Here is a 22164-nt window from a genome sequence, read left to right as displayed (position 1 = left end):
TTCTTTGGGAGGCAAAATGGAAAGAGGTATTTTTGACTGAAGACAGGGCTACTTGAGTCAGTAACAAAACCGCCGTTGACTTCAATGCCAGGAGGTGTCACGCCTCTGGTGCCCGCACCTCACAGCGCTGAGACCTGGAGGTGAGGAAGGATGCGGAGCCACAGCCAGGCCGGCTGCATCGGGCGGGCACCGCACCCCGCGGCTCCTCGGGCAGCCTGCACCGCGCAGCCCTGCGCTCCCCCGCTGCGCCCCTTCGCACTCGGAATCACTCAGGGAGACGTCTGTGCAGACACGTCAATCTGAAGAAACTATTTACACACGCGCACACTTTTCTTCCCTCTTAAGCAGACTATTATGTTCAAGAGAAACTAATACAGGCATCATGTAACAACATCCTCCATGATCACTTTCTAGGAAACTCCGCCTCAGGCACAACATACCACCTACCATCTATTAATGGATTTTACTTTTTACTTCAAGTTTACAACAGCCTACCTCCACGTAAAATATTCTCTTCTTTTTTCCCCTCTTATGAATGGTAAGAAAACCAAAATGGTATGTCACAGGGCCAGAACAGAAAAGGGGGACAGGTCTGTATATTGCTCTCCCATCACATTCAATATATTAGAGCTTTCCACTACACTGAGTTTTACAGCATAGCCCAGAAATGTTGTAGCAGCTTTAGAAACATCAGGCTAAATCATCTTCTGAATTAAAGCTTTCCTAAGAGCTTTACTAAGAGGATTGTACCTTGTGTAAGTTGCCTACACAAATGAAAAAAACCAAACAAGCCCCCCCCCCCCCCAAAAAAACCCAAAACCCAAACCAAAAAGTTGACATAGAAAAATGTATTTGCATAGGTATTTATATCCCAAAGGAAATCATACATACATGATACAAAAATTTTACATCATCTTAAGATTCCTAAACAATGAGAACAGGAAGTGTTCCAGGATCCAGGGGAAGCTGAACACGGCTGGGATGCAGACCCAGCAGGTAGCAGAATAGTTGGGGGCTTTTACCTGAAAATGAACAGTACTACGAAATAAAAACTGAAAAGGAGGTTGTAGGAACTCAGTGGAAAAAGCAGTATGAAGAGAGGATGTTCTCCTTCTGGTGTTCTTAGTGTTTCTAATTAACCTTTCCAGAATTGCTTCAATGTGAGGGATTTAATCATCAGTTTCTTACACTATACGCACATTTGCAATTTCTCCCACTGACAGTAAGTGCCTCAACAGTTCATAAAGACTTAAAAACAACTTGGTCACTGTAATGAACTAATTCCTGAGAAGAAAATGTAGATACAGAATAAACAGAAAGGCATAATGCTTTGTGGTTTTTTTCCTTTCCTTTAAAAAATATGAAGTGTAAAATAGAAAAAAATTAAACACCACGTTTCAAGGAGACTTGTTCTAGAGACATCTTTGGGGGTTGTGGACTATTTGGGATGATGTCCCATGAGCTTAGCTTTTAAAAATGGACAACAATGCTGTTTACTACCACTTTACCATTAGATACTGCATTTCTCTTGGCTAGGAATATCAATTTATGGGTAGCGTAAGGAATGCTGACACCCTCTGTTTGTGCAGACAAGAACAAAATTAATGTAATAACTCTAAAATAACTTTCAGGAGCTTGTGCAGCAATCACTGTTAAAAACACAGCATTTGCCAACAGTAACCCATACACATCTACCTGTTATGTTGCAACCGCTTTCTGTGTAAGCAATGATCTACATACGATTGGTGTACCTCCTTAACTACATTAGATAAATATATGCAAAAAAGTATACCAACATAATTTTAATATATATGTTTTTGGGTTTTTTTTTTTTAAAGCGAGAGAGTGTGTGTCTGCCAGAATCACACAGGTTACGTTGTCTAGAAGTGTAAATTATTTTTTTTTTAGTTTAATCAAATACTGCATATAAGCAAGTCTGATGTATACAGAAATGATGTATTATTTCAGAAAGTCAGAAGTTAAACAGCTGGAATTAAATGGAAACCTACTGCACTTGTGCCACATTTTTTTCCCTGGCCTAAATTGGGGAAGTTATTCAAAGACATCCACAGTAACTTAAGCTTCAAGTTGGAAATGTTATCTGTGGAAATGGGTTTTTGAAGAGGACTACCAAACAAAAGAAAAGGCCCCGTGGTTCTTCAGTTATCAGTCCTTGCTCTAAGTTTGATCTACACTAAATATATACACAGACATATTCTCTTAAAACCCATGAGAAGGGGAAAGAAACAAACGGAATGAACAAAAAATATCCAACAGAGAATTTTCCAGCATCTCCAGACATCAGCACTGACCTTAGTAATTCATTAACCACTGATAAGTCAACAAATCAGGTTTTAGCAACAATAGGCTATGTTGGAAAAAAGGGAAACAAAAAAAATCTGAAAAGCCTCCAAAGCATCTGAATAGCATAAAAATACATCCACACCCCTACCTTTTAAACCAGAGGAATTATAGATTCAGTGCGCCTTTGCTGACTTTGGTTTTGTCATAACAGGATAGACATAGTACCAAAAAGGCAGAGGTCCCAAGCCCATCCAATTCCATACTCAAAATTCTGTTTAGTTCAGCCCTTGCTTTTGTTTCTGATGAAGTTTCATGCCATGTCTGCTGTCTCTGCATCCTTCACTACTTGTCAGTCCCCTTTCTAATCTATTGTTCCTTTGTAGCTTGTCGTCTTCTGTCTGCTTATAACACTCCCGTGCCATTCAAAAATCCAGCACATTTTCCCTATGATCACTCTGTGATAACACATGACAAAAATACTAAGTTTAGAAAAATTGTGAAACAACTAAAGCTATACAGATGCAAAACTATGATCATGGTCCTTAGGAGAACCAATCTTATCCCTTACATTTCCTCAATTCCCTGCTTAATCCTGATCTTTTTTTTAATTAAGTCTCATTTATTTAGAAAGCAAATGAGGAAAAATATTTTTCTCAGGTTTTTATTTTCTGTCTGCAGACTACTTCATACAAACATGTCCTCATAGCACAGCGCTTACCGTATAAGCTTATTGTATAAGCAGCACTGATGTCAGAGTGTTACTGCAAGGACCATGCTGTTTTACTGCAATACTGATATACAAAAAGTACTTATATCCTTTTGTATCCATGTTTAGACACTGTATAGTGGGCATGTTTTTCCTATTTAAGCTCCTTACCTGGAGCTCGTTCTCAATACCTCTGAACACCTTCTGTAGAGCGGAAGCCAGTACACAGCTGCACCACATCTTTGAAACACTTCATCATCTCTGTACAACCGAGAGCTCAAGACTACTGACCTGATTCAACAGTACCTTGCCTTCCTAACTCATACACATGACAACTATGATGGAATAGCTCTGTTAACTGCAAATTGGCTGGCCTGCTCACTTTACTAATTCCTGAAAAATACAGAGTTCGATTATGTGCTAGTCAAAGATGGAAAAAGGAGCTTTGTCCTAGATAACAATAGGCAGCAAAACTGCCCCTTCTGTTCTCAGGGCACTAGCTAGCCACTACAGAACCACTGAGAACATGGGGTAGATGTCATCTGCCTAGATGGTCAAAGCAGAACTGGGATAGTTTAGCAAGAATTCCACACAATCCTATGGGATCTTAAATATCATCTACTTTCAAGTGTCAATTCCAGCTGGTTTCTTAAGGAAAAATATGTAAGTTCTTTGTCAATAAAATACTCTTTTTTCCATTTACTGGGGCAAATACAGTGCAGCACGTTTACAAAGGTGGTCCTTTATAAGGAAAGGTCTTGAGAGGAAGGACATAGAACTGGAAGTAAATGTACAGTAGGATAACAAATTTTCTGGAAATGAAAGGACAAAGATTTTAAAAAAGAAAATAGCAAAACAGAGGCCTTGGATGCTCTATAAAACTCTCATAAGAAGAGTACAAATGCTGTCTCCAGAAGTCAGAATGTTAGGTGGGTAGAATACAATTACACAAAAGAGAGCACAAGTAATAGATGTGATACCATCCATTCTGTCACACAAACTTCACAATATATTTACGAAAAAGGAGTTTTCAAAGCTGTACTTGCAGAGTTGTTTGCTAGGATGCAAGAAATCTCAGAGAAGACTGACAAGTAATGAGCTTTGCCTATGTTAACATTTTTTCTTTCTGATTTGGCATAGTATTTTGTTGTTATTACTTCAGCCTGATTTTCTCTTTTGTTTTTGTGAAAATTATCTGTGAAATTTAAACCATCCTAATCCACTGTATCACATTTTCCTCCTGTTTTTAATTCCTATGTTTTTCTCTTCACTCATCACAACCTTTTTCCTTGTCACCTCTTAATCTCTCCTTCTTGACCTTTCCGCTCTATTCACTTTTCCATCTTAACCTCCTTTTCTTGTCATTATCTGATTTAGAGCAGAGCTGTGAGATACATTGCTTCTCCAATATATCCAGTAAACTACATAATAAAAAATAGCATTAGTTTATATTAAATCTTAGCAACTGTGCATATAATTTTCAAGTGCTCGCTATTCTGAGCGAACATTAACCACACCATTCTCCCATTCCTTATGGGCTTTCAAAAGCATATGGGGAGCTAAGTAATGGTCTCAGTGACTTTCTAACACCAGATACTGTGAGTTCTCTGAGCTGCACTTACTGTGCCACTCTTGGTAGAAGAGCTTTAAGTAAGACTCAAAACCTGAGTCAATTCTACAAAAAAAAACCCCACACTTAATTGTTTTGTGGGAAATAAAGTATCTCAAACCTAATATTTAAACCAGCCATGTATTTTTACTAGCATTAAACTACAGAATCACAAGAAGATACTGACTGAAATGCTAGCCTGGGAAAGTTTTTATTTTAAGAAATAGAGCAGAATCAATGCGAATGAATGAAACACATATCTTCCTGCCACTGGTTTTCCAAATGATGGTTCAAACATGCAGACTCTTCTGTGCAGTATGGGAGACTTGTAATTTTATTCCCTGTTAGGCTTGAAGGTAGCAGGGGATCCACAGTACTAATCCACAGACTAGAACATAAGACGCACTTCTTAATCCAGTATAAGGATAAAGGACTGTTCATCAAGCCCTTCTGAAGTTACCACAGAGCAAGATTAAAGTCAGCTGAAGATAATTTCACAATTGCACAATTCAAAGCTTCAAGCTACAGCATCAGCAATCATGTTCCAGTAAATGAATTAATAATTTAAACACTACGGTTCCAAATTTGGGGATTTTACATAAAAATCTGGTTTTATGACTATGATTACATAATATACAAACTAAATTAAGAGAAACTAACATGGCTGTCCAGATCACGGGCTGCAAGGGGGGGGGGGGGGGGGGGGGGGGGAAGGGGGAATTCTGTGGATTTGAAAAAGAAATACAACTCCATGAGCAGCAAGGAACACAAAGTCTTGATCATGACCAGAATGACAGTATAGACATTTTAGGCCTCAGTCTTTGGATCCTGGGACCGAATCATCAACAACTCACCATCCATTTATTACAAAATACAAATAAAGCCTAAATTTGATAGATGTGAAGAAAATATGACCCAAGGGTAAGCAATGTAGAGATGATGGATACCCAGCCCGCAGAGAGCCTACAACCACAGATCTGAGAGGTATGAACTGGCACATTAAGGTCAGTACAATGCTAGTGACATGACATACGGCTTGAAATGGGGAAAGAAGGTGAAGAGGAAGGAGGCAGCATGAAGAGAAGCATGCAGAACAGAGCTCAGGCTCACTGCTGTTCCTCCAGATGTGGAGGACAGAAGACTTTACCGTTATTTCTGCCTTTCCACGAGGGAAAGGCATGTCTGCCACCACAAGTGAGTGGCTAGATCCACAGAGTGATATGTCTCACAGCATCGTAGAAAACTTGATAATTCCAACAGGCTCTGAACTGGTATAAAGAAAAAACCCAACACACCTCTTCAGAGTAGGCCCATACATTTCTATTTATAGGATTTCCTAAACAAGTATCCCAGACACATGGGAATCAGCTCTGCAATGCATGGACAGAACGAGGCACTCGGACCATCACTGTAGGTAAGTGCAAGAAACAACAAAGAATACAGACCCAAGGAACTCACACTTCCATCACCCCCCGCCCCTAAAAGGGTTTCCATTCTGTAAACCCTCATAATAAATGTAGCGTAGCATTATCTTAATTTAGATTTTCTAGCAAAGTGTCCACTGTGCTGAAGACAAGAAAGGATTTATGACTCACATATTTATGGCACTGCAAAGCAAAAAAGTAGAAACACAAAACTTGCGGCAAATGTGTTCCCGTGGCTCTGCCATTTCCTCTTTCGGCTTTGGTAAGCTCAGTAATGCTGAGCACTGGCTCCCAAGCCAGTAAGTTGTGACATTTTACAAACTAATTTCAGAAAGTACCAAGGAACTTTCTGAGGAATTATTCCTATTTTACATCTCTGGTTAGCTTTCTGCATTTATTTGCCAGCGATGGAATAAGCAATCAGTCACAGCTTGGCCTACAGCCCTGACTCCCAGCCCTCAGCACTAAATCAACAGAGGGGACCGACAGGACTCCTCAGCCTCTTTCGTTCCTCCCCTCACCCCACCTCTAACCGCACACTCTTCTAGCTTTATCCTCTCCATAGATGTTAACAAGCTGAAGTCATCTTTCATAGCCATGCATGTGATCCATTTATCTCCCCAGCCCTCAGTTTAGTTTTTATTATGAACAGGAACAGCACATACATCTCAGTATATGAGCTACGGAAAGAGCCATTACGGACCCTCTACAGTATCTTCCTTTCCATGAGGCTGAAAGTCCTTGTGAAGGCCCCTTGCTCACCTTATAAATCCTTAATCATCATGATCAAGAACTTAATTCTCTTATGTTGCAACTGGACTAGTCAAAGACAAGGTTTTTACTCTGTGGACCAAAGCTGTGTAGAAATGCCTGATCAAGCACTCTACTGCCAATAACCAAGGTTGATTCTTCCCTGGAGAATCACAATTGCCCTTTGTCTCCAGATCTGTAGCTCATCTACAGACCATGACCCACAAGGGGCCAATTTCAACTAGATGAATACCTTAGAGCAAGTGTGCGTATCACTGAGCGTGAGCTAAATATACTCCTAATCAAATAAAAGTGAAATGTTTTTCTTAGTACCACTCTCTAGCTAATAGAATAACTTTAAAAGTCAACAGATCCTTATCACCTGGAACCTGAAAACCAATTAACTTCTTATTGTTGCTTTAAGAAATAACTAGTATAGCAATGAAAGATGATAATATTACTTAGCACTTGCAGCGCTTTTCATCTTCAAAGCATTTTGCAAACATAAACTAATTAATCTTCCCAACATGCCTGTGAGGTGGGTAAGTGTTATTATTCCTGTATTACAGAGGGGGGAAAAAAAACAAAACCAAAACACCTCTGGCAGAAGGTTATGCGCTTAGCTCAAGGCCACAAAATTATCCAGAACATACTGGCACTGTATGCTGCTTACAGAAGCTACCCACTCAAATCAGGCCGATACTGCAGGTGGCCGTGTTTTAGCAGAACAAAAAAAAGTATCTGTCATGATGACAATCAGGATACATCTTGCGCTGCAGTCAGGAACATAAAACACTAATTCTGATAGCTGCCTTAGATTTTCAGAGACAATACTTGCAGTGTCACTGAATGGTGATTAATTTGCTCATCAGGAGATCGCAAAATCTCTTCTATACCATTTCATACCTTCTTGTAAATAATCTGCACAACGGGCTGATTCAGTTCTGTTGAGAGTCACTTGCCTACTCAATAGTCAAAATCAGCCCATCAATAAGGCACAGGTAGTGGAAGGTCAAAAATGGTCTTACCTAGCTATCCTTCCATTGCTTCAGACAAGTACGTTTAAAGTACTCGAGCTTTAGGTTTAAAAACGTGACCACTTAAATCCTTTAACCCTACAGTTGACATTTATGGTGACTGAAAACATTAATCATTTTGCTACCCAAATAACTCATTTTGAGCAGCTAGTATTTAAAAGCAATAGACTTTGGAGTCATATTACATTAGGATAGAAGTTGCAATTAATGTTTCAGGTTTCTGAAGTCTTAAAAATGTATCCCTGACAGTGTTTAGTATCTTAAATAATAAAATAAAATTGTCAAAGCATATGTATCACTGTTTCAGGTCCCTCTTTCACTGAATGATGAGATTTTTCTAGCAGCTAAATCTAATTGTCACGGGAGTGTCAGCTGAACGATAGCTACGATACATCCGCACAGTGTAACGTACTGTACATGGCTTTGCTTTTCAGCAACCTTGTATCAGTGATACAGCATATTGTGAAAGTAATAAATGCTTTTTCTTTGCTTGTTTGGCAAGTTCAGCCCCTCTTTTTGCAGGTCCAAGGAGCTATTAAGGCACCTAATCTAATTTAGGCATTTAAGTGTTCCAGAAGAGTAAAGGTACAAAACCATGCATACAAGTACTTTCTCCTGCAAAAGTGAAAGAGGCAGCATGAAAATAAATTGATGCTGAGGCTTGGCTGACAATGAATTGTTCTGATTGATAAACACGGTAAACTCATTCTCACTGCCAGCTAGAAAGACTAAATATTTTTACCTGCAGGCTAAACTATAGTTGACTCAAGCTTTCAAAAAGTAAAAATTTAACAAAACCCACACTACCTTATCGGGACTTCTATTTGCAAAAGGTGCCCTGCTGCTCAGCTTTCCATTTCACACAGTGTGCGAACAGTGCTGTGACTCTTTTGTATGAAAATAGGAACACACACAAATCTGCAGTGCATCCTGCCACCTGTGCTCGTGGGTCAGCCTCAAACTCCTGTGCAAAAAGTCACTGATGTGATACGTAGATCACTCTGTAGGATCACTATACTGTCCTGCAACAACAAAATTCTTTAAAATGAAACGGTGACGCCTTAAGAGGTATTGCATATCCCTCTCTTCCCTTTAGCACATATCTGATGGTAAATAAAACACCATTTTTACATGCCTGTATTTTTCTTACTAATTTAATGCATCTGTTTAAAAAGTTTTTCAGCTCTTGTGAGTCCAGGTTTGATTCATGATCTCCTTCAAACTATTTTCGTATTGTTCTATTATTACTTAAAATTATTTTTTCCAAATGCAATTTTAAAAATACTGCTTACTTTCTATATTTCTACTATCTTTCCCTCCCACTCCATAGTCATGTCACACTTTCAAATATTTCTGCATAGCAGTCTCCTATGTACATTACATCACTTCACACAGCAGTTTAATTTTGTAAACACAGGAATTTCTCTCCATACCACAGCAAAATTCAACTTTATATAGCCAGCTTTAATCCCGAATTCAGCAAGATACTTGGGCATATTCCAAAATGCAAGCATTTAGGCTGCTGAATTCACTTAAAGAAGTTGTACATTTAAATCAGGCTGCTCATTATAGTTGGATACTTTGAAGCATAAGAAAATATGCGTTGTCTTCCTCCCTAACATATAAACAATCAGATCATAACACCTTGGAGAGTAAATAGTCTTTCATGATTCTTCATCCATTCTCAAGGATGAGATTAGTTATCTTCTCAAACATGCAATATAAAATTCAGTATCTAGCTTAAAAATACTTTTAAAGATAAAAAAAGCTCATGGTCTTCATTTACATGGCTAGGTGCTGAGTTTAATTATTCAATGGCTTACCAATTTTCTGAATCTTATGTGACGATTAACAACAAAGTGAAAATAAACAACTAAATTAGAAGCTCTAAAAATAGTAGGCTAAATAATCCTCGTCTAAAGAGTTTAAAAACAAAACCAGTCTTGCAACAGATGAAGGGGTTTGAGAAGAAGGGAAGGAGACCAGAGCAGGTTTTATCTCTCTTTGATGTTAACTGAAAGCGTGTTGCCTAGATGAAGTTACAGTTTCCTAAACAAGCATACCCACTCCTCCAGTCTTGCCAACTGGGTTTCAAAATTAACAAGATAATCCCAGTTATGTAATAATTTCATGTTCAAATATTTTCCTATATGTTTTAAATGCTGTTTTTAGAATTACAGTGACAGACGTATGCATTTTTAGGCTCTTATTTCTATTAATGCAATTAATCTCAAGGAACAGAAATTCAACAGAGAAGGAAAAAGATTCTGTGACTGGAACTGACAATTGTAGAACTTCCTCTCCACAAGTGAAGATATCCTGGGATAAAGCTACCACTGAACAGGGCACACCTATCTCCTACAGCAGCATCCCTTTCTGAATTCCTACCACTGGATTTTGGGAAGCAGGAAGCACAAAGACGTGTACTGAGACAACTGAGAAGAGGTGGGAAATAGCTGATCCGTTAGCAGAAAGCTTTGAAGAGCTTTACCCCAAAATATCAGCCATAAAAACAAACTGACATTTTAAAATTTTGCCACATTTGAGAGACTCAAGACACTCACGTAACTGCTCCAGGAGCTTTCCAGCTGACTCTGGAAATCTGATACTGTTATTTCACACAGTCTGGGGGGAAAAAAAAAAAACCCCAACACTGGTTTTATTAATTTTAAAAATTAATTTTGAATTAAAGGTAGTTATTAAAACTTGACTTTTTTGCTTATAGATTTATTTCCTGTTGATTTAGCAGACTAGAATGTAATTAGATTGTCAACAAAGCCACATATCTGCACTCTATTTCTAGACAGAGGGGGAAAAAAATAAATACAGGGAAGCACATGTTATATATTATTTAAAAACCTTTGGAATGACCTTGAACACCTTTTCCACAAAATGCTTCCCATGCCAGAAGCAGTAAAGTCTCTCAGTCAAAAATGAATCAAAAGGAACACACCACGTAAGACTGCAAAACAAGCCCTTTATAACCTGACCCTATCAAACCTGCAGGTAGTCCCCAAAGGTGCTAAACCATCACGCATTAGAGGAAGCCAGTAAGCCATACAAAGAGAATTGAAAGGACAATGAGGAAAATCAAAACAGGCAGAGATGACAGTCCTGAGACCACTGAAAGGTGAAGATGACACTACACATCCCAAATGGCCATCTTAGACCTACAGACGTGTAATTTCTTGCATATTGGGAAATAAGTATTAGCTAAATATTACGTGCTTTTCTGAAGAAAATGAAGAGGGGAAAAAAAACCCAAGCCACAGTGCGCCATCATATGTGACGTGCCAAACTACATAACTTCTTCCATTTTGCTATTGCTATTCAAAAAGAATAGTACTCTATTCAGACAATAGTTCATAAATTCATTAAATGAATGGTGCCTATTTTGATATAATTTTGTCACTAGTACTAAAAAAGTGTCTACAGCACAGGTCTTAGAAAACTTCCTCTTGATTTTACCTCATTAAAGTAATGCAATCAAGGTGACTAATGACTTAAAAACTAGAAGTACCGATGACCTGAGGTTTCAACACATCACAAACCTGAGGTTTTTCACACAGCAGAAACCAAAAATACACAGCAGAAAGCAGACAGACTACAGTAGCAGCAAGCCTTAGTTACACGAGCCGAAGAGAAATATTTTTATTTCTCTTGCAAACATTTGTAGGCAAAAAAGACAACACCATCTGCCCAGCTCTAATTCTAATGTAAAGTTATTCTACTTGGAACAAAGAAAAACCACCAATGGGGAAAATATTTTTAAACATTTCTAAAATTAAAACTAAGGACTTCCTCACAAGGACGAAACTTTCTTTTTCTACCCCTAAATCTATTCTTGTTTCCTTATAAAAGAGAAGATAGCTTTATACAGAAGACTGAGGTATAGGTTCAAACAGCTCTTGCCCTAGCTTTACCCTTTTAGCCAGCTGGGCTGCAGTACTCCACACATTCCATAACTGTTTTTTTCTCTTCTTATATTAAGTAGTTTAGTTGTGGAAATGTAGAAATGCCAACTCCAGAGACTACAGTTTTGAATCTAAAAGTGATGCATAAGTGCTTAACCCTAACTAGAGCCAGGTGCTATCTCCTAGAATCAATGAGGTCCAAAGGGACCTCCTGAGATCATTTAGTCCAAACCCTCTGCTCAAGTACGGTGAGCTACAGCAAGCTGCCCAGGACCACATCCAGTCAGGTTTTGAGCATCTCCATGGATATTTAGATCTCTCACGTCTCTCAGTCCTGGACTCAGAAATTCAACAGTGAACTCTAGCAACCTGTTTGTGTCTAGTTAGATATCATAGATAGTCACTAAAAAAATTCCCCAACAAACCCAAATGCGTTAATCGTGAACTAACTCACTTTACTCACTGTACAGTTCTCCATTACTGCACTTGCAAACTAACAGATAAAGGCACTGAGCTAATGCATTATTCATATCCTCATCCACACATACTATGTTTCCCCAAACCTATTCACAGGGCTTGGCCTTCTCGGAACAGTTGCATTTGTTTATTGTGATTAATTTTGAAGCTATTTACATTTTAGGTATATTGGCGTGACAAACTTTTGGGCAATCTGTTAATGAGTTGAATTTATGCTGGGGGTCTAGTTTTTAAACTGTAAGGCCTGAATACTTCACACTTGAGTCTGCAATGTTGTCACTGATCCATTGCCCAACATGGGGCATTTACTTAACTTTCCTGTGCATCATTTATTATTTATTTCAAGGATGGCACACAATGCTTTCCCATCTTTGTAAAGCATTTACGGAGATACAAGTGAAGTGTACCGTGTGTGTAGAGTATTAACTAAAACTGATGAAACTGGTATAATAACATACTCTTCCCACAGCAAGAATGCCTTGTTACTCAGTACTAAGGAATTACACACTTTGAATTAAACCATCTTGCCTACCTTGTCTGGTATACTCATCTGCTTCTCTGTGGACCAAGTCTTTTACCCGGTTTCCATACAGCAACCTAGAGGAATCATGATCAAAAGCTTTCAAAGTTTCACTGGAGCTGTAAGACTTCTGTGTAGGCACTCTGCACTCCTCATTTTCTGTGGAAGAATTTGTATAGCGCCGTTCCTTGTCCCGTCTGCTCTTTGTCAGGGAGCAATAAGGCCTACGTTCCTTCACATCCATACTTCATTCCTTCTCTGTGCACATCAGTCCAGCTTATTTGGAAGTCTTCTCTACATTCAGCTTACATTCACCTATAACAAAAATCAGAAAGACAACCGCTGATGTGTTACAATGTTCTCTAATTGCTGTGATTGCTTCCTAACTGTCTGGAAGAGAAGAAAGAAAGATCTGATCAATGATGGGCGAGATGCACTTCCGGAACATCTGCAAGACTTCCCGGAGTTTCATGCATGAGCTCCCCTGATCAAAAAAATTAACAAAGACATTCTACTGAACGACAACACAACACTTCTCATTTTTGTACAACAGATTAGAAGATCAAAAGCAGACTGAGAACTGGGCATAGCTTTTCAGCTTTAAGAATGTGTTACTCGCCTGAAGTCTGTCTGTCTGCAAGTTGTTTTCTCTTTTTCTGAGAAGGATGCATGCTTTAATGGCAAGTCTGACTTCCTTCTGCTTGTCAGGAATTTCTGGTTTTAATGCCTGGTTTTAATATACAGACTTCTACAACTTCTCATTGTCATTTCTATTCTAAGAAAATTGTTCTCATCAAGAACATATACACATAATTTCACAGCAAGCTACAAAAACATTATAGGTGATATGCAGGAAGACTTCTCCAAGGCAGTATAATCTATATAACTTGTGCTACAAAGCAAGTAACTATTTGATTTGTAAATGAAAGTCAGAAATAGTTTTTCCTTCCCTCAAGTTTTTAAGGAGTATTACAATAAGAATCTTATTTCTATTACTATTTATTTGTATTTACTTTTTCATTCCACTTAGGCTTCTCAATTTCATTTCTTGGGTCCTGCACACTTAACCAAAATATCTACATTTCTGACAAAGTAAGAAATAGTTTGGAAATTTTGCTTTTGTTTTTTAAAGAAAAGTGCTGAAATAAAATAAAGAATATAATTTGTATCTTTGAACAGCTGACAAAACATCTAAATGAAGAATAGTTCAGATTATTTTAATACTTTGCAACTGCACCTGTTAACTGAGGCCTTGGTATTTCTTGTTTAACACCTTATATATCAGGGTTCTCTCCTTTGTCTCAAGGAGGACTTTCTCCTGGGTGCTCCCCTTAATTTAAAGTACTTTAATACCACAACTGATTATTTTACGAAGTACTATCAGTCAAGTCCTTTGTGATGTAGAATTAAAATGACAGTTTATAGCATGTATCACAAAGCAACAGCCAACTCCATTTGCACTCTGTTCAGCAAAACCAAGGTTGCTTTAGAACTCTTCACCTATTTCATTTTAAACATTTAACATCAAACAAACTAATTAGTTGTCACTTCTGAAAAGATTTTTAGAGATTATTTAATTTATTACAGAACCATATTTCAAGTTTGTGAATGGCAGCCGGTCTTTTATCATTCTGTATTGAAATTCTCCGAAAAGCTCTTGTATTTCTTAGTCTGTGTGAATCTCAATTTAGACTACAAGACAAAGCTACGAAGCCTTGCATTTAAGAAAACTCTCCATTTATTATATTTTCAAATGTTAAGTGGTTAAAAAGAAACTGAAATATTTGTACATGATCAGAAAAAACAAAGTTTTATAACAGAATAGTTTATTAAATTTATAACTAGATGTCTGCATGCCTGTATAGCACATCTTTTCAATTTATATGAAACAGATTTTAAAATATTTGATTGACTAATGAATGCAAGTTCTTTCCATGTAAAAACAATTTTCTAGACATTTTATAAACTTTGTTTTTTATTAACACTAAACTGAACTGTGATTTTAAAAATCATTATCAACAGATACACACAGGTATTCTTTTGCAGCGTAAAGACTTCATGTGGAAGCACATCTCCCCTTTCATCTAAGCGTTTCAAGACTTTAAAGGGCCACTAATTCCTAATGTCTCTAAATTGTGCCATGGGAAAACTGACATACACTACTCATCAAAGATGAAATAATTTTGATTTTTTTTCAAGTTTCCAAGCTCCTTTATAATGTAAAAAATCCCAAAACCCAAACCCTTCTTTGCACAATACTTTGTTACTATACCAAGCTAAAAATCCTTAAAGATTTAATCTATGCTGTAGCATGAGGAAGTACTGATCTGCTTCCCACAGCAGTGTAAATGAATTCAATAAAACTTCAAAAGGCGGTTTTCTGGGTTATCTATTACCTCTCCAGGCAAAGAATGAAAAGGTTAAAAAAATACAAGCCATTTAATAGCACCACATTATGGAGACACTGTAACAGTGAGTAACTGTTACAATGAAGACCAGTGGATTTTTTTGTGGGCATTTGGGGGGCGGGGGGGGGGGGCATCCTGTAAGATTGAAGAACCCCATCTTTTTGAATCTGGCATTATACAAAACACCTGTTTACCTTCAGTAACCTATAACTTTAAAAATTAATAGTATCTCTGAGCAAGTTTAGGAAACACTTAACAACCTCAGGCTCATGCCTTTGAAATTCTTTCAGCAGTGAATTAATACACATATCTGAGAGAAGGAGACAGAAGAAAAGCTATCTTAAACATCTGTCTACATATAATTGCTCTCTACCATGATCAGAACACCAACAGAAAGAACGAACACCAACATATTTGCAGAATGCAGAAATAGGTATCAGCGTTAAGATTTAAGTAGTAAGCCAGCAATTGCAAATCAAACAAAGGAAAACTTGCAGACGGCTTTACAAGATCTGAACCATAAGTCTTATTACAGCAGTGGGATGTTTTACGGTCTCAGGACTGTGCAGGACTTACTTGTCCCATCATGAATTCTGCCTCCCCCCCCCACCCCTACCCCCCCCCCCCCCCCCCCCCCGCCTTTTTTAAAAACACCCGTCACCCCCAACTTCAGAGAAATATTTTCAATTATTGAGAAAAACATTTTAAGGAAAAACCCAAAACTGTCAGTTACTGCATCTGCTCAGCTCCTTTCTTATAAAGATCACTGTAGTTAAAATATTAACAAGTTTTCCCGATCAAATCTTCAGATTTAAATGAACCACTGTTGCACACATTTGAACACATTTCATTTTTTCTTCTCCTCTGTTTCCTGTAACATGAAAGCTGCATCCCAGGGGGAGTTACCCAAATGCACTGACTAGCTTTCTTTTACTACGCCTTAGAAGAAGCTGAGATGAAATATTGGTAATGAGTACAATACAAACTCAAGGGAACACAGCAACTAATTTGATGCATGACCAGTTTTTTTGACAAATCAGATTAAAATTTTAAACCAAATAAAATTAAATTTATTTTGTGACATGTTACAAAAACACTTGCCTTCATCTGCAAGTAATTTTTGCCCATATGTCAATATTTATGGTCCATCTAATAGCTTCGCTCCAGTTAAATGAAAGAAATTTCATAGAGCAATATTTACAAAGCTATTGAACTACTAACTCACCCACTCACAAAAGGATGTCAAAGCAGCTGTGCTAAATACTGCTACATGTTGTATTACAATGCTAACGTGAAATGGCCTGCATATACTAAAGAAAATCGAAAAAGATTTTGCTGGTGCATGCCACTACTTCAAGTTTCTGCCTAATACTTTTCTAAGCATAAAAACTGAGGATGCTCATCTGTGTCACTGAGCATTGGGATCTCCTGTGACCTTTTCAGTGATCTCTCCAATGTTACAGGCTCCTGGCTGGATTAGACAGGAGAGTGTACGCTAATCACCAGACTGACGTGTCAGCTCCTACACAGTCATGCCCATCCCATTTGTGTACATAGCTCAGCTGATTCCAGCCTCAGTCAGACGGTGCTTTCCCAGCGTCACTCCAAATTTTAAAAACAGTTCAAAACCGTAAAGAGGAGACGCCCGTTTTTAAACTAACACTTACATATCTCTTATAACTTAATTTAGAAGGGAAGCAGGAGAACCAGAGAAGCATTTCTTGTACGTGACCAGCTCATTGGGACCACAGCTCATTCCCTTATTTGCCAGGCTACTTTGAAGACCTCTAACATCATTAGCACAATTAGCACAATATTTAATTACCAAGTCAGATAAGGTACATACAAATAATAATTAAAACAAGTAAATTATCAAAATTCTTTCTTTTACTCTAGGTGTTGCAGAAAGCCCAAGTGTAAACACCAAAACAGAGCACAAGGCATATTCACACACAAGTGTCAAAGCTACTGTGGGAGCTTCGATGACTGAAGTCTCAGATACAGCCAAGGCTGACTGATGCAGTCGTAGAAGTATTACACTGTATTTAAAGTTCCCCAGGACAGCCTTTCAGCAGTTCCTCTTAGTCACCTATTGCAACATGAAATAAAGTCACTGTAGTGAAAAGGAAAAAAACCAGTTACTTACATTTTTGCAATAAAAAAGCCTCAACACTAAAGCCCTACACTGCAATACAGGAAAAGTACAACAGACATAAAATGTAGTATATATTTTAATTGCCAAGATGTAAACGAGGCTTTAGGGTCATGCTACAGAGTGTTATCTAAAACACCCAGCTCCAACTTTAGCATGCCTGCAGGCCTTTTAAACTGTTATAGAAAATTATTGTATTTAATTCAGCAGCTTCAACTCCAAGCTCCCCAAAGGGTTATTACAGTTTGGCAACAGGATGGCAATCCTGCCTAACACACGCAGTGCTCCCTCCCCATCTCTCAACCGAAGAACCTTCTTCCAACATTAAACCTGGTTCAGTGAACACCACGGTAACAGATTAAAAAGTCTAAATATAATATTTTATGCCCTTTGATATCTAAAAAGCTACGTAGGTGCTAAGTAGTAAAAAGGTAAGAAATAAAAGATGTTTGTTACCCAAATGAAGAGATAACTGTACATAAAAGATTGTCACTGCTTGGGTCGATTTATGGATCTACTATAGTGTGTATTATATTCCCTCTCAATGTGTATATCCATGTTAGACATCTCAAAACGTACAAAGCAAAAATGGAACTAGTTCTGAGAATAACAAGAGTCATTATTTTAATATATACAGTGCTGGAATAGAAAAGGTTTCAAAAATGAGAGGATAAAACTAGGCATTTCTTTGTTACAGAAGAACGGTAACAGAGTACGCAATACTGTTATAAGGAAGGCCAAACAAGACCTCTCCTACTCAGTCTCACAAGGAGAAGGAACAGTAAGGAAAGCAGCACACTGCTCAGAGCAGAGCCCTTCTTCCCTCCCTGAGGCCAGCAAAACTGAGCCGGGGAAGGAACTTACATGTTACATATCGCAACCTTCCCTCCCAACACCTAAATCTAACAATTTAGGCATTCCTAGCAATGACAGCATTCCCAGCTGCATTCAAAAGCCTGCATTATTACTATTGAATTACTATTATATTTATTACTAATTACTATATTACAAATTAAGAATCATTGATCCTTCCACATCGATCCCTTAATACAAGCACACTCTGAATGCTTGCTTAGATTGGGAAGAAATTTTGCTTCATGATACACTACTACATAAACACAGGCAGTAAAAGTATCATAAGACTTTTGGGAAAAGAAGCAAGCTTGAACTTCTGTCTGAAATAAGAGCAGAGGATTTTATGGGCTGCGAGTCAAGACTGTGCCTATTCTCAGCATTGACGACAGTTGTTGAAAATAACATCTAAGTAGTGCTGCTGAATAGATACATTACTGCAAGTGTCATTAATTTAATCATAATTTCCTTTTAATCTGTAATTGTTTACTAATGTAAATATTACATTAGTTACAATTTGCACTAGGTATAGTACTTGCATGCCTCTTAATAGCAAAAGAAGAAAGCAAATTCAGCTGATACATGTAACGAGTAAATTAAAAAGCCTAAGTGCAATATCCAGAAATTAAGAAAAATCTCCTGTCCACAAAAAATACAATTCACACAACTAATCACCCATAAAACCTATTACAAACAAATACTAAGAAAAACTCAAAAGGCATAAAAGAGTGATGAAATTTCCACTTCAATGGCTGATAAAGTGAGATATGTCAGAAATCAACTGAGCTGGAAAAATGACACTTTGAAGAGGTGCTTAGGATGATCTGTAGCCATGGTGTACCATTAGTCAAACTGATGACTCTTAATACATGGATATTTCAGGTCATCATATCTAGAAACTCACTTCTTAATATTAAAAGTCTGTCTTCCAGCACAGAAACTAGAGAGGATGCATCTGAAGTCAGCATTCTTAAGGGGGAGTGGGAAACAGATGGCCTGTCAGACAGGCAGTTCACAAACTAAAATTTAAAAAAAAGCCTCCTTAAGTCACTAACTAACCCTACGTTTTAGAATAAAATTACAAATGAAAAAGAAGGGGGAAAAAAAGAAGAAACATAAAAAAATATTGCATATTCTTCAAGCATTTTTCTGCATCAGTCAGTGGAACAGAACACTCATATCTACCGTCACTACAGGATGTAATGTTAATAAAAAGTCGCTTTACATTGTCTATCTAAAAATCTCAACTTCATTAGAGATAGAACAAACAACAAATGAATGTACTCTATGTTCATTACAAAAACTTCTTCCAATAAGAGTTAGGAAAATTAGCAGGATAAAGAGTTCTGCGGGGTCCTGGTTAGTCATAGAGGTTGATGTTTGTGTAACACTTTTGCTGCCATTACTTAAAACTGAAACCCTTTGGGGGGGGTGGGGGGGAGGAGAGGAGGGAAAGAACACCTCATGCCTTCCCTCTATAGGAAGAGATGACGCACTCTCTGTAATGATGGGAGTGGAGGGAGTACTTCGCTGGATGGCGTTTTCCTGTGAGGGTATGAAGACTGTACAGCAGTATTTGAGATGGAGCTACAGCTATTTCTGCTTGCTGGAAGCCCTCCACACAGCAAGGCTGCAAACCTTCGGAAGAGAAAACTGAAAATAGCCGTAAGTTGGCTATGCACGCATACAGCCTGGGGCTGTGCTGGCTATTAAGCTGGCAAGCAGGCCCTGCAGAAAAACGTAACTTGCAAGGAGGTAGAGGTCTAAGACACTGGATAAACTGCTCTGTGAACAAGAACAGCCTCTTTGGAGGGACTCAGTACAGGGTTACACTGACAATTTCTGTTCCTCCTTGGGAGGAATGGTTTGCAGGAACTGTCATGAACTCTGATCTTGAGAGGAAGCGTCTCCCTCTAATTGGGGGGATTTGGATAAGATGTGTTTTATCCTGAAGGGCCGAGAGAGCTAAGTGAGAAAGAGAACGCAAAGACCGAAAGAGTGAAATAATGCAGTGTGCTTCTGTAGAAAGACTGAGGGTGAGAATGTGTGATGAGAAGATGGAGATGCAAAGGAAGTTAAGAGTGCAGAAATGCTGCAGCATAAAGAAAAAATGAACACCAAAATGAGCTCAGGACAGAAAGTGGAGGGAGACAGAATTATTAGCACTCAGTATGGCAACACTGGGGAGGAGAAGTGACATAGCAAGCCTAGAAAGACAGAAGAGTTTAAGAAGAAAAAATGAGCAGAGGAAGAGAACAAAGAAAACTTCAGAAGGGAGAAACTATGTGCCTCATTTACTTCAGAGCAAAGTAATAAACTCAGAGTCAGCAGTGGGTAATTTATTATTCAGCAGCAACTAAAAAGGCCTAAATACTTTCCTCCACTCCTTTAAACTTGAAATTCATCCTTTATGCCATCATCTCATCTCCTCCCCCCGCCCATCTCTTACACATCATTTCCCTCCGCCCCGTGTTGTTACTCAACCTATCTCAATGGTCTCCCGATTTATGGGAGTACAACTCCTTCTTGAATAGTATCTCCCAAGTTTACTTTCGCACCTGCTCAGAGCTCTTCCACATAGTCCACTTGTGTTCTGGAACAAAGCCACGGAAATCTAGGGATTTTTAAAACTAAAACAAGTGGGATAGAGAACCCGACACAGATACAACATGTAACAAGCCATGAGCATCAGCAAAGGTGCAACAGCCCTCGAGTCCCCAAGCAGAGAGCACAGCACAATGGTTTCTGCATTTCTGTTTGGAGAACAAAGCTATCCGTATGTCAGCTTCACCATCTGAACAGGCTGTTGATCATTCAACTCCCCCTTCAACAACTCAGAGTTAATTTCAAACAATTTGACAGTAGTGAGGTTTCAAAAATAACACATCTCTCAAGTCACTATAAGGGAAATGAAGTATATTACATGTGACATGCAAGAGCTGCGCATACAGTCACAAGGCTGAGCAGAAAATATCATTGTGAAGGTGTCTGGAAATGAAGGGAGGACCTGAGGAAACTGCAATGAGGATGTCACTGAGGACACACAGGAGAGGGAAGAAAGCATAGCAAAGGGTAGGCGCTGAAGCTATTGCTGTGGTTGCATGACATGGGATATACATGCACCATCAGCCTTAGTTTCCATGTACAGCTTCTCATAGTGAAAGCTGAAATTCCACATAAACAGGAGACATTCACAAGAAGATTTTTCTTTTCACAATGATCTGACAGGTAACCAGATTTTTCAGGCCCAGTCACATTATAATTAGGATACTGTTGCAGCCTGGAAACCTGGAATTATTTAGTGGCTCACCTCAGTAGGCAGTGACTAGTAAGGTGTATAAGGCATGTGCCAATTTTTTTTTATACTCAAGAACTCTGTTTTCTTCAAACTTATCTCCTTGCCCTCCACCGACTTACTTTCTCAAAACAGCAACAAATCAAAACCACAGACAAAACCAAGAAGAATCCCAAACATGATGAAAAATCCCCACAGAAGCATGAGTAGTGTATACTCATACTGTCACAACATTCATTTACCACTCCTAACACAGCACTGTGAAAATTTATTAGCTAATGCCTACATAACATGTAGTAAAGCACTGTTTAACTTGATTAAGTTTACATTAGCAATCCCTACTACTGCATTTAACTATCCCATCTATTCAGACTGTAACAGCTGTCATGTCTTCCTCTATACTCCACAGGTTCCTGCTTCCCTCTCTGCACAAGCTGTGTCCTCTTGTCACAACCTCTAATTGTCTCTTCTTCAGCACTATCCAACATCAGCAGACAGTAAAGGCTGGAGGTTGTTTGCCCTGCTGGATCACTTCCTTTCTACAATCCCTGTTCTAACTCTCTTTCAAACCATCCCTTTCATAGCATCAGATTTTTAACCTTACCTTAAAGGTCATACAAAAACTTTTTGTCCTGTAATCACTCCATTCCACTCTTACCTCCCAGGTTTTGTCTCCAATTTCAACAGAACTAAGACTTTGATTAGGGCAAACAAAA

At 38.4% G+C, this 22164-nt stretch overlaps 1 protein-coding gene across 7 annotated transcripts in view; it reads right to left on the bottom strand.

Annotated features, from left to right (window-relative positions):
* The window catches only part of TENM3 (teneurin transmembrane protein 3), a 320001-nt gene extending 307016 nt beyond the window's left edge, over positions 1-12985 (bottom strand). For all 7 annotated transcript variants that reach the window (XM_075709610.1, XM_075709612.1, XM_075709613.1 and 4 more), the window contains exon 1: positions 12754-12985. In XM_075709610.1, coding sequence (XP_075565725.1) covers positions 12754-12985 — 232 coding nt within the window. The remainder of the gene's footprint in view (positions 1-12753) is intronic.
* Between the last annotated feature and the right edge of the window lie 9179 nt (positions 12986-22164).

This window comes from Pelecanus crispus, chromosome 4, assembly GCF_030463565.1.
Source record: "Pelecanus crispus isolate bPelCri1 chromosome 4, bPelCri1.pri, whole genome shotgun sequence".
In the NCBI taxonomy this organism is placed as follows: Eukaryota; Metazoa; Chordata; class Aves; order Pelecaniformes; family Pelecanidae; genus Pelecanus; species Pelecanus crispus.
This window is presented reverse-complemented; position numbering and strand designations above follow the sequence as displayed.